Raw genomic sequence first — 13,861 nt, forward strand, 5'->3', positions numbered from 1 at the left:
CTTTGTTGAGGAAACTTCTTTCTCCATTAGATGTTCTTGGCACACTTATCTAAAATCAACTGGCCATAAGTGGAAGAGTTTAAGTCTATTCCACTGATCTATGTGTTCTTTTGCCAGTAGAAAGTTGTTTTGATTACTGTACTGTACCTTTGTAGTTTGTTTTGAAATTGAAAAGTGTGAATCCTGCAACTTTGTTGTTTTTCAAGATTGTTTTGGCTACTCAGGGTGATTAGAAACATTTTTTTCCCTCAATACTGGGGATGAACCCAAGGCCTCACACGTGCTAGACAAGCACTTTAATTTTGGGCCATACTCCCAGTGCTTTTATTTTAGACAGGGTCTCACAGGGCTGACTTTGAACTTGTGATCCTCCTGCCTCAGCCTCCCTAGTAGCTGGGATTACAGGTGTGTGCTGCAGTGCCCAATTTGGAAGCATTTTCTCTGACCACACTTGAACTTTAGTTATTTGATGAGCCATTTGAAAGCAAGCTGCAAGACATCACACAAATTCACTCTAAACACTTCTGAATATATCTCCTAAAAATAAGGGCATTCCTCTGAAAACTACAGTGCTGTTGTCATATCCAGATAATCTCAAACTGTTGCACATACAGTCCATAATTGCATTTCCCTATTTGTCGTTTACAGTTTTTTTGAGGGGTAGGGAGGGGGTTAAACTCAGGGCACTCGACCACTGAGCCACAGTCCCAATCTCTTTTGTATTTTATTTAGAGACAGGGTCTCACTGAGTTGCTTAGTACCTGGCTTTTGCTGAGGCTGGCTTTGCTCCTGCCTCACCTTCCCAAGCCACTGGTGCACCACCAGGCCTAGCTCATTTACAGCTTTTTATAAAGACTTTTTTTCTGTCAGACCCCAGTTCAGGACCCATTTGGCATTTGCTGGCCTCCTCTCTCCTCTTGGCCTTCACTCTGAAACAGCTCCCACCAGTTTTTCTCTCTCTTGACATGGGGTTGTTTGGGGGAGACTAGGCTGGTTCTCTTGCAGACTGTCCCACAATCTGATGTTGTTTGTCATCCCCCTGTGATGAGACTAAGATCAGCCTTTTTGCCAATAGTACTACACAGACACTGGCTGTCCTGCTACTACATGCGGGAGCAGAGTGTCACTGGATCGGTCAGTTCTGTTCCTGAAGACACTAAGTTTCATCCTTTGGCCAAGGTGGGGCATATTGCTCATTTGTAGAATGGTATCAGTGGTGATGGGCACAGGATGTGGTGCTTCCTTTGTGCTGCACCCCCTGAGTACACATAATCACCCCACCCCCATCTGCCACATTTGATGGATGAGAAAATTGAGGCTTAGAGAAGCTGAGTGACCTGCCCATATCACACTAAGAGGTGTGGGTGGGGCATAAACCCAGGAGGTCTGGCTCCACAATGATTCACAGTGACTACACACAGCCTGAAAGGGCTCAGCAGGGCATGGTGGGCACAGGCATCTCCAGTCTGATGACTGTGAAGGTGCTGAAAGCCAGTTATCCCTTGTGATCCAGAAGAATCTGAGTGAAAGCTCTTCTTATTCTTCTGGGTCCAGGGCACTTTGCCAGGTTTTGGTGACCCCATGACCCTGTCCTGGTTGTGCTTTACTATGTCTCCCCATGGATGAGCCCTACCCGAGTGACCCTGTCTGCCTATCTCAGCCCTCATGGAGACAGGATGCTTCCCTAGGTGACCAGGCCCTTCCCTGTGGACACCTGCTTCCTCTCCCACTTGACACAGCTCCTGGAGAACACAGGCTGTATTCTGCTGCTGGATTGGGTCTCAGCTCATCCTAAGTGTGGGCTGGACACTCAAGGCACCTGGCAGCACTTCCAGGTTGGGAAGATAGAGTGGGAAGGTGGCAGGGACACAGAATCAAACAAAGGCAGCCCACAGGGTGCTGTTGCTCATACCAGCTTCTCTTTCTCACAGATGAAGATGTGTGTGTGTTTAAGTGCTCAGTGTCCCGAGAGACAGAGTGCAGCCGTGTGGGCAAGCAGTCCTTCATCATCACCCTGGGCTGCAACAGTGTTCTCATACAGTTCGCCACACCGAGCGGTATGTGTCAGCCCCATGGTGGGTGGGGGGCCTGGAGTCCAGGGAAACGGTGACCTGTCCATCCCAGCCAGTGCTCCACCACTGTTAAAAATCATTCTAACTGGGTGTGGTGGCACACCTGTAGTCCTATTTGGCAGCCTGAAGCAGGAGGACCATTTGAGCCCATTTGAGTTTGGGACCAGCCTGGGCAACGTAGCAAGGCCCATCTCAGTAAACAAACATGTTCTTGCTGCTTGGACTGTATGCTCTGCCCAGACACAAACTCTCTCTCTCTCTTTTTTTTTTTTTTTTGGTACAAGGGATTGAACCAAGGGGTGCTTAACCACTGAACCACATCCCTAGTCCCCTTTTTCTCCTATTTTATTAGAAGCAGGGTTTTGCTGAGTTGCTAAGTGTCTCACTAAGTTGTTGAGTCTGGCTTTGGACTCATGATCCTCCTGTCTCAGCCTCCTGAGCTGATGGGATTACATGAGCCACTGTGCCTGGCATTTTAACTTTTTTTTTTTTTTTTTTTTTTTTTTTTTTTTGCGGTGCCGGGAAATGAACTCAGGGCCTTGTGCTTGCGAGGCGAGCATTCTACCAACTGAGCTATCTCCCCAGCCCGCATTTTAACTTTTTAAGAAATGATTTTGTAAACCAAGTATATTGGTGCATGCCTGTCATCCCAGAGGCTGAGGCAGGAGGATGGCTAGTTCAAGTGCAGCCTCTGCTACTTAAAAAGACCTGTCTCAGAATAAAAAAGGCTAGGGATGTGTATAGCTCAGTGGTAAAATGTCCCTGGGTTTAATCCCCAATACCTCCAAAAAAAGGTATCTTATAAATATTGTTCTCTGTTCTTGTTGTTTTGTTTTGTTCAATAAAATTTAGTGTCATCCTTCTTCTAAATTAACAATTTTTGTTTGTAAATATATTTATTTATTTAAATGGTACTAGGGCTGGAACCCAGGGCCTCAGGAGCTCCTGGGTGGATGTGGGGTTGCTTGCTGGAGATCTGACATTCAGGTCAGTTGCCTGTTCCTTTGAAAGATTCACCAAGCTGCTCTCTTCGGAGGACGTGCCCAGGCTCATTCTCAGTGCAGGCAACCTTGCCATCTTCTCATGGTGGTCACCAAGTGGCATTGTGTGTGTGATGCTGGGGATCAAGCCCAGGGCCTCACACATGCTAGGCAAGCATTGTACCACTGAGCTCTATCCCCAGCCGTTTTTTTTTTTTTTTTTTTGGTGGTGCTGGGGATTGAACCCAGGGCCCTGTGCATGCTAGGCAAGCACTTTACCAACTGAGTTATATCCCCAGTCCCAGCCATTTTTATTTGTTTATTTGTTATTTTGAGACAGGGTCTTCCTCATGCTGACCTTTTAACTTATGATCCTCCTGATTCAGCCTCCAATGTAACAGATTTCAGGTGTGTGTGTCTGCACCTGACTCTTCTTTTAGATTTGTACATTATTTGGGGGGAAAAGAAATCACCAAGTCACACAGGTGCAGGTACAAAAGTCAGATGGTGGAGCCAGGTGGAGTGGTGCATGCCTGTGATCCCAGTAACGGGGGAGGCTGATTCTGGGAGATTGTAAGTTTATTAAGGCCAGCCTAGGCAACTTAAGCAAGACCCTGTCTCAGAATTAAAAAGGGCTGGGAAGGTGGCGCAGAGGTAGAGCACCCCTGGGTTCAATTCCCAGTACAACAACAACAACAAAAATAGGTCATGCATCCTGACAGAAAGTCAGGGGCCCATCCAGAACTCCCCAGATGGCTGAGTGTACTGGCCTTCTGGGATGGGTTGTCTGCGACCCCCTGGTGACTTAGTTTCCCCATTCCAGATTTCTGTTCTTTCTACAACATCCTGAAAACCTGCCGGGGACACACCCTGGAACGGTCAGTGTTCAGCGAGCGAACAGAGGAGTCCTCAGCTGTGCAGTACTTTCAGGTAGGTTGGTGCCTAATCTGGGCCAGGCCACCTCTGCTGAGTGATCTGCCCATCTTCCTGCACCATGGGAAGCAGTGCAGCACAGGGCAGGCCCATGTGGGTTCCCATACTGGCTCTGTCCCCTACTTGCCATGTAATCTTGGACAGGTATCCTGTTTGCTGGGCCTCAGTTTCCTCATCTGTGAAGCTTGAGAGGATTGCTGGAAGGATCTGAGTGTGGGTGAAGTCAAGGTTCCCAGATGTTTTGAACAATAATAGAATGGTTGCAATGTCAAAGCCTCAGTGTGTGCAAGGCACAGTCTAAATGTCTTTACATGCCCAGACGCACTCAGACCCTCCCAACAACTAGAGGAGGTAAGTGCTGTTATTGTCCCCATTTTACAGATGAGAAAACTGAGGCTCAAAGAGGTTAAGTGACTTGCTCCAAGTCACACAGCTCTTATGCAACAGAGCCAAGATGAGAAGCCAGGTCTGCCTGATGCCAAAGCCTGAGGCCTTGCCCAGGTACCACGCTGCCTTCCGATTGCCTCCTGGAGGAGGTTTATGCCTGAGAGGGCCTGTCGCTCTGTCATAGGGCTGGCCAGGGCCTTGACCATCTATCATGCTGTGTGCCCTGTGCCATTGGTATATCTCTGTTCCAGTTTTATGGCTACCTGTCCCAGCAGCAGAACATGATGCAGGACTACGTGCGGACAGGCACTTACCAGCGTGCAATTCTGCAAAACCACACTGACTTCAAGGACAAGGTGAGTGACTGCTGACATCTACTTCCTCTGGACTAGGCAGTATGTGAAGCAGAAGGGAAGCCTGTGGGTGCCTGGACACATGAGGGTGGCAGGGGCCTGTCTCCCTCCCTGTAATGTCCCTTTCTTTGGACCCTAGGCCCACCTCCCTATTTCTATTGCCTCTATTTTTTCTTTCTCTTTTTTCTTTTTTGTTCCTTGATGTTATCTTTAATTTTTTCTGATTATAAAAGTAAAATCTTCGTGTACAACCATAGAAACAAAATGATGTACCCCATTTGTGTACAATGAATTGAAATGTAGTCTGTAAAAATAAAAAAATAAAAAAAGTAAAATCTAATGTATAAACTCAACACATTATGTACAGTATTGGCATGAAAGGCCTCTATCATCTACCTTCAAAACAATCATTACTAACAGTTTAGGGTCTCTTTTTCCAATTTGGGCATGGTGGGGCACACCTGTAGTCCCAGTGACTTGGGAGGCTAAGGCAGGAGGATCCCAGGTTGGAGGCGAACCTGGACAACTTAGACCCTGTCTCAAATTAAAAAAGAAGGGCTGGGATTGTGGCTCAGTGGTAGAGCGCTTGCCTAGCACATGTGAGACACTGGCTTTGATCCTCAGCACCACATAAAAATAAATAAAATAAAGGTATTATGTCTATGTACAACTAAAAATTTAAAATAAAAGAAAAAAGAAAAGGGGCGGGGGGGGGGGCGGGTATAGCCCCATGGTAGAGTGGCCCCTGGGTTCAATCCCCAGGACCACACACAAAAAAAAATTCTTCTAAAATATTCCCTATGCATGTATCAACATGTGTTTTAGAATTATTTCATAGTTTTTTTTTCTTTTTAATCAAATCAAATCATATTCTGCCTACTCCTGGAAAACTTATACCCCTTAATGATATGGCTTAAGACATTCTTAAACCCCACCCCCCGCCAACTTTATTCAGGTATGATTGACAAATAAGAACTGAATATACTGGGCTGGGGTGTGACTCAGTGGTAGAGAACTTGCCTAGCATATGTGAGGCTCTGAGTTCATTCCTAGCGCTAGGGGGGAAAAGTCGTATACACCTAAAGTGATGTTTTAAGATACATATCATAGCTGGGTGTGTTGGCACATACCTTAATCTCATTGGCTCGTGAGGCTGAGGCAGGAGGATCTCAGGTTCAAAGCCAGCCTCAGCAATTCAGTGAGACCCTGTCTCTAAATAAAATATTAAAAAGGACTGGGGATGTAGCTCAATGGTTAAGTGCCCCTGGGTTCAATCCCTGGTATAAAAAAAAGAAACCTATCCATTACAAAATGATGACTATAGTTAAGCTAATTAACATTTACCAACTCACCTAGTTACTTTTAAAAATAGTGATGTATAGGGGAAACTGTCCTTTTTTTTCTGCTCTCACACTAGTTAACATAAACAACTTCTAAAGCTGGGGATTCTCCCACCAGCAAGCTACTGCAGCAGATACCAGCTGGGTGTCCTCTATACCAATTATTTGTTTCACTCTTACGTGCAGATAGCATTAGAGCCCATAGGTTGGGGGCTCAGTCCTTAGACCACCCCCCACCTGCACACACATTTAAATGCCAGTTACCAGCCCATGGTGGATTCTCCCATGTTTGTGAGGGACTGGCTCTAAATCAGGCTCCCACTTAATGTTCTGTTAATCTTCTTGAGCGGATCACAGACCTCAGGGAAACACATTTGCGGTATGTTATAAAGGATTACAGAAGATACGAATGAAGAGCTGTATGGTAGGAATGAGCACAGAGTGTTTGTGATATCTCTGGGGCACCACCCTCCAGGAAGCTCATAGGTTCAACTGTCTGGAAGCTTGCCTTTTTTTTTTTTTTTTTTTTTTTTGGATACTGGGATTGAACTCAGGGGCAGTCAACCACTGAGCCACATCCCCAGCCCTATTTTGTGTTTTTATTTAGAGACAGGGTCTACTGAGTTGCTTAGCGCCTTGCCATTGCTGAGGCTGGCTTTGAACTCACTGTCTCACCCTCCCAAGCTGCTGGGATTACAGGCATGTGCCACTGTGTCCGGCTTCATTTCTTTTTTTAAGACGGGGTCTTTCTAAGTTGCTTAGGCTGGCCTTGAACTCGTGATTCTTTTGCTTCAGTCTCCTGGGTAGTTGGGATTATAGGCCTGTGCCTATATATAAAAATATACTTTTATAATTTAAAATTATATTTCAGCTGGGCTTTGTGGTGCAAGACTGTAACCCCAGCAACTCAAGAAGCTGAGGCAGGGGAAACACAAGTTCAAAGCCAGCCTGAGCAACTTAGTAAGACCCTGTCTCAGAATAAAAAATAAAATAAGCAGAATGGGAATAGGAAGGACAGTAGAATTAATTGGACATAACTTTTCTATGTTCGTTTATGGAGACATGCCCAGTGTAACTCCACATCATGAACACCACAAGAATGGATAGGTATACTCCATGTATGTATAATATGTCAAAATACACTCTACTGCCAGGTATAACTAAAAAGAACAAATAAATAAAATGAAAAGGACTGGGGATGTAGCTCAGTGGTTGAGTGCCTCTGAGTTTAATCCCTGGTACCAAAAAAAAATTATTTTTTTAAATTGACACATAGTGATTTCCTATTTGTGGGGTGCAGTGTGGCATTCCAATTCATGGCTATAATGTGTGATGATTGGATCAGGGCGACTGGCATGTCCACCACCTCAGTCATGTATCATTTCCTCAGATCGTTCTTGATGTTGGCTGTGGCTCTGGGATCCTGTCATTTTTCGCCGCCCAAGCTGGAGCCAGGAAAATCTATGCAGTAGAGGCAAGCACCATGGCCCAGCATGCTGAGGTCAGTGTCCTGCTAGTCCCTGGTTATACCCCAGGGTTATCCTTCATCTCCATCTGCTAGGAACCCCCAGGAGACCTGACCCCTAGGTCCAGAGGAGCCTGAGGATATCCCTTCTGTGCCTTTTCCCTAAAACCAAGTGGTTGTGGATGGGAGGGACTGGCTGGGTCTTAGGTAGTCTTTTCTCCATGACTAATCATTCATCCAAAGGCTGGTGTGGGGCCTGCAGAGTCCAGAAGGCCTTATGCTTCTGGGGCTGGGCCATGAAGTCACACAGACCCTGGTGGGATTTCCGAGACATATACCTGGGCCACTCTAGTTGAGCACCAACCTCCATCCACTGGAGGGAAAAATACCTCTAGATTCTTGTGGAGCCATGCTGTGCATATGCAAGCGAACATGTATTTCTACCTCTGCTGCCCATCTCTTGTGCAAATGGAGACACACAACTGCCTTGCTCCTTGGTTTACCTTTTATAGTAGATCTGGTTTGTCTTTGTCCTTACGTGAACACCTTCTTCACTCTTTGTATAGCTGCAGAGCATCACTGTGCCTGGCTGACTATTGTATAGGAACCCACATTTGGTCTCTTGTGTTATTGACTCTTCCCCATCTTTACATCGTAAATATGGTCTCACTGAGCCCTTTTAAACACACATCACTTCTGTGTATGATTGTGTCCAGAGTACAAATTCCTGGTGCTGTAGTCGCTGGGTTGGGGGATGTCCAATTTCTGCTTTGATTTCTGTTGCAAAGTTGACTCATCCTCAGCTCTACACCCACCAGCAGCTGTGCTTGTAGGGTGTGGGGGAGGACCAGGGATGCTGCAGCCCTGATGGAAGTCTGGGCTGCAGTAAACTCTTAAGGGGTCATTGCTGTGGTTAGGATGCCCACAGAGGAGGCAGAAAGGCATTGGGTGACAATGTGTGGACAGAGGCCCTCTCTTGAGAATGGGTCCAGTGAGGGCAGTAGGCAGGTAGCTGCAGGGAACCCCCTGTGACGCCCTCCTGCCTACCTGCCCACAGGTCTTGGTGAAGAGTAACAACCTGACTGACCGTATCATTGTCATACCTGGCAAGGTAGAGGAGGTCTCCCTCCCTGAACAGGTGGACATCATCATCTCGGAGCCCATGGGCTATATGCTCTTCAATGAGCGCATGCTGGAGAGCTACCTCCATGCCAAGAAGTACCTGAAGCCCAGCGGTGAGTGTCCCCTCCTATATGTAGGGAGAGCAAGGCTGGACTGGGTGCCTGCAGCTGCAACTGTGTGGGTAGCTGCTATGCAGGGGGAATTCTGGCCCAGAAACCAGGGTAGTGTCCACAGACCACATATTTTGCCCCCTGTCAAGCTCCCTGGCCACCATACAGTTTGCCCACAGGTGGCTCAGCTCCCTGCTTGCCTGTGTCAGTGGCCTGGGGTTCAGGGCGTCGGGGTCTTTGCCCTTCTTCCTACCCAAATCTTGCCCCTGCTGACCGAGGCTTTGGAAGTCCTGTGCCCCAAAGAAGGCCAGGCAGCCACCTGTCCACCAACCCAGCTGGGCTCAGAGGGACTCTCCCCTTAGGCTCCCTGAGAGCCTCTGACACCTCTACCCCCTGTGTCTTGTACTGCAGGATCAGTTGTTTCTGGGAGCAGGGATTGGGACAGGTGCACAGACTGTAACTTGATCCTGTCGTTGATGGTTCTCTGAGAGACTTCAGTACTAGGCCTGGAAACTGTGCTCTGGGCAGATGCCCTGACAAGCCCTGCTCTCCTCAGAGCTTGGGAAACGAACAGACATGTGTGTACAAGTGAGGATGAGTGGGTACATGTGTACATGCATGATGGCATGTGGGCACCCACCTGGGGTGAGTGAAGGGTTCTGTACACTGCCCTGAGTACCTGAAGTGTATGTCCATTTCTCTGCTGGCTTCTGGGTGTGTACCCATGTCTGAATATTTCCATATAGGCAGGGAGTTGTGCCTGAGTATGTGGAACACAGGCAAGGGCCCAGGCAGGGCAGCAGCCATGGGTGCAGCATGGAAGGCAGTCACACTGCCTTGTGGGCAGGGCTTGGTGGGTTTGCAGGGGGAAGTTCCTACTTGGGTCCTCTTCCCTGGGGCCTGCCATGGGCTCTCTAACATGCCCTACAGCTGTGTTCTCTGTCCTAGGTGTGAGTGTGGGACTCCAGGCTGTCCCAGTGACTATCCTGGTCCCACTTTCCTTCCATTCTGCCCTGTTGGTGGCCAAGCTTGCATTGGGGTGGGGGCAGACCCTAGCAAAGGGAACTCCTCCCCTGCTCGGCATGAGACCAGGGGCCAGCCTATAGAAATGGACCTTCCATCCACATCAGAAGCTCCTTTGAAGTTGTGTGGGTGCCGTGAGCACATCTGTAATCTCAACTACTTAGGAGGATGAGGCAGGACATTCTAAAGTTCAAGGCTAACCTTGGTAACTTAGTGAGACCCTGTCTGAAAATATAAAAATGGCTGGTGATGTAGCTCAGTGGTATAGCACCCTGGGCTCCAATCCCTTGTGCTGGGGTGAAGTGGGAGGGGAGGGAAACTCCTTTGAGCAATGGATGTGGCTCAGTGATAGCTTCCCTAGCATGGATTCCATCCCTACTGCTGCAACAATAATAACAAAATCTCTTTTGAGGATTATAGGCAACCCTCCCCCAGCCATATGCCTCCTGGCCTGTAGGAACCAGAGGTGCCTTCTAGGCTAGGGCACCTTCCCATGATGCTTCAGTTCTCCAGAGCAGCCCATGGCCCCTGAGCTAGAGCTGAGTGTCTCTCTCCCCTACTGAGCATTGCTAGCCTGCCGGAGTCTATGAGGAAGCACCTCAGGGCCTCCCTCCTTCCCCCTGCATGGAAGGGTAAAATGAAGCCCCATCTGGAGGCCAGGTGCTCTCCCAGAGCAGGCACAGCCTCTGGAATCCTAGCTCTCCCTGCCGCTGACCCTGACTCATCTGTTTGTTGATTCACAGATGAGGACCCTGCCCTACCTCCCCTTTTAGGCCAAGCTAGGATGGCTGAGTGGTTCACCCTGTCTGCCTGGTGTCTGCCAGATCCTGGGCAATCCTGGTAGTGGGGATGCAGCTGAACTCCCACCCAGCCTGTGGCCTCACTGAGGACTTTGGCAGCAGTGTGTAGCCTGGTCCACCCTCACTCTGGCCAGAGGGACCCTGCTTAGCTTTCCCTGTCAGCCGTGTGCACTCGGCATGTGTGCGTGTGACTGCCTGAGGACCACTGCTGTCTGCATCCCAGCCACTCCTGCTCATTGTGAGACTCTGGCTGGTCCTTTCCTGTCCTCCAACCCAAGTAATGGAACATAAGGACAGTCCCACCTGCCTCCTGGGGTTTGTGAGGGCCACTGGCTTTCCCCACACTCAGCACGCAGCAAGAATTTCAGAAAAGTGAACTGTTAGATTAATTGATCCTTAGTGAGTTGATTTATTGATTTTACTTATTGTGATTTTTGAATTGATACATAGATCCATGGTTCAAAAATCAAGAGTATAAAGGAAAAGAACCTCCCACCCCTCAGTCTGGATACAGTGAGATGGTACAGGTCAAGCACTCCTCCATGGCCACTGACAGAGTGGGCACTCTACACTGTGTGTCACATGAATGCATGAATGAGTGAACAAGAAGCTGGAAAGCCCAGGGTTGGGGTTCTTGGGGCCCTTTGGAAGCTCTGCTTGACCCTGCGGGATGTGCCACCCTGACACCAGCACCCCTCCCTGCCCCCCACTCCCAGGAAACATGTTCCCCACCATTGGTGACGTCCACCTCGCACCCTTCACGGATGAACAGCTCTACATGGAGCAGTTCACCAAGGCCAACTTCTGGTGAGTGCGCCCTGGGTGTCCCGCCCGGGCCCCACGGCCTGCCTGCTCGGGGATAGCCCCCAGCCCCCAGGTGGCCCCACCTCTCCTCTTTTTCTCCTAATCCTCAGTAGGTCCTGAAGAGCTTGGGCTGGACAAGGGCCAGCTGGGAGAGAAGGCAGTACTATGCCACCTGCCTCTCCTGCTGCTGGTGACCTTGCCGGTGGGGGTGGGGGCTTTCCGCAGGTACCAGCCATCATTCCATGGAGTAGACCTGTCGGCTCTGCGAGGCGCTGCTGTGGATGAGTATTTCCGCCAGCCTGTAGTGGTGAGTAGGGGACACAGGATGCTATGGCATTACTGCTGGGCATGGCCCACCTCTCGAGTGACAGGAGTGGGGCCTGGGCTTCATCTTAGGCCCTGTCCAGGTTGTGTAGTACTACTGCCCCTCTTAGGCTCGCTTCTGCCCAGCACAGAACTATCACAGAGATGTTGAGGCTACAGAGACACACTCAGCACATAGCACACAGAGGACATGGGGGCTGGGAAACTGATTCTTGGTGAGCTGATTTGTACTACTGGATTTTACTTGCTGAGATTTTTTAATTGATACATAGATCCATGGTTCAGAAATCGAGAGTAGAACAGGAAAAAGCCTCCCGATCTCTGTTCCCAGCTGCACAGTTCCCCTTCTTGTAGGCAGACTATTTCTTATTGTCCTTCCAAAGGCTAAACACCTAGATGTGCATATGCAAACACATTTTTAAAACATTTTTTCACTCATAAAATATAGCATAATCTGCCTTAATTTCTTTGTGGTCAGAGAACATACACTGTATGATTTCAGTCCTTTGAAATTTGTTGAGACTTGCTCTAAGTCCAGTATGTGATCTTTCATGGTTAATGTTCTGTGTGCACTTGAAAAAAATGTATGCTGATCACTTGCTGAGTAGTGTTATACTCATGCCAGTTAGGTCATATTCATCAATCATGTTGATCAAATCTCTATGGTTACTTTTGTTACTTTTTTTTTTTTCAGTAGCCTTGAACTTGTGGTCCTCCTGCCTTAGCCTCTCCAGCAGATGGGATTACAGGTGTGCACCACCACACCCAGCTTGCTACTGATTTTTTTAAAATCTGCTTTTCTTATCTATAACTGATTGTGAACTTATTTTCACATTTCATTATAGTAGTTTTTGCTTTATATATTTTGACATTGTGTTATCAGGTTCATACCTAATAGTATGAATTAGTGTGAATCCTAGTTTAGGATTATTATCTCCCTGTTGGACTGATATTTTGTCATTATGAATTGTCTCTTTTATCTCTATTACTGATTTTTTTTTTTTTTTTTTTTTTTTTGCAGTGCTGGGGATTGAACCCAGGGCCTTGTGCTTGCGGGGCAAGCACTCTACCAACTGAGCTATATCCCCAGCCCCCTATTACTGATTCTGAAAGTCTTTTTTTTTTTTTTTTTTTTTTTTTTTTTTTTTTTTTTTTTTTTTTTTTTTTTCCTGATAGTAGTTCAGATACACTTGCTTTCTTTTGGTGATTTTTTTTTAAAAATATTTTTAGTTGTAGTTGGACACAATGCCTTTATTTGATTCACTTATTTTTATGTGGTGCTGAGGATCAAACCCAGTGCCTCACATGTGCTACTCAAGCACTCTACCACTGAGCCACAACCCCAACCCCTTGTTTAATCTTTATACAATATATCTTTTTCTGTTCTACTTTAAAACTGTTTGTATCCTTATTACTTAACCTTTGTTTCTAGGAAGTAACATATAGTTGAATTTTTATTTTAAATTACTATGTTTAGACTATTTACATCTAATTTAATGCAAATCTGTGTAAGGTTTATTTTACTATTCTGTCCCCTCCCTTAATGTCTTTCACTTGTTTGAGGGAGATTCTTGGACAGCATCTTTTTTTTGACACAGTCTCTGCCCCATTCTTTGTGTCTTTGGAACCCTGATTATATATATGTACTGTAGATCTTTTTGCCATGTCTCAGATGATTCTCTTATATTACTAAATATATATGCACACATACACATACATATACATATATGCTCATTTTGTGTGTGTGTGTGTGTGTGTGTGTGTGTGTGTGTGTGTGTTGTGTGCTACACATTGAACCTAGGGGTGCTCTACTACTGAGCCCCATCCTCAGCCCTTTTTACTTTTTCAGACAGGATCTCCCTTAAGTTGCCCATGCTGGCCTCAAAATTCCAATCCTCCTGCCTTAGCCTCCTGAGTCTCTGGAATTTCAGGGATACCCCACTGCACCCTGCTCATTTTTACATATTTAACTGACTTATCTTCCAGCTGCAGTCCTTTCTTCACTGTGTCTAGTCTGCTTTTCTAATTCTTAATTTCAGTTATTATAAATTCACATTCAGGACTAGAATGTGAATTTTTGTTGTTTTGTTTTTGTTTTTGCATTTTCTTGAGATGGGCGTCTGGCTAATGTTGCCCAGGTGGGGCTAA

The 13,861-nt window shown here is 47.0% G+C and overlaps 1 protein-coding gene across 1 annotated transcript in view; it reads left to right on the forward strand.

Moving 5' to 3' along the window:
* Positions 1-13,861, forward strand: part of CARM1 (coactivator associated arginine methyltransferase 1) — a 40,907-nt gene that overhangs the window by 21,943 nt on the left and 5,103 nt on the right. Inside the window, 7 exon segments of the mRNA XM_079114701.1 lie at positions 1,932-2,057; positions 3,876-3,982; positions 4,624-4,728; positions 7,456-7,566; positions 8,588-8,765; positions 11,302-11,392; positions 11,615-11,696. Of these exon segments, the coding sequence (XP_078970827.1) occupies positions 1,932-2,057; positions 3,876-3,982; positions 4,624-4,728; positions 7,456-7,566; positions 8,588-8,765; positions 11,302-11,392; positions 11,615-11,696 (800 nt within the window).

This window comes from Sciurus vulgaris (genome assembly GCF_902686455.1).
Source record: "Sciurus vulgaris genome assembly, chromosome: 16".
NCBI classification, from domain to species: Eukaryota; Metazoa; Chordata; class Mammalia; order Rodentia; family Sciuridae; genus Sciurus; species Sciurus vulgaris.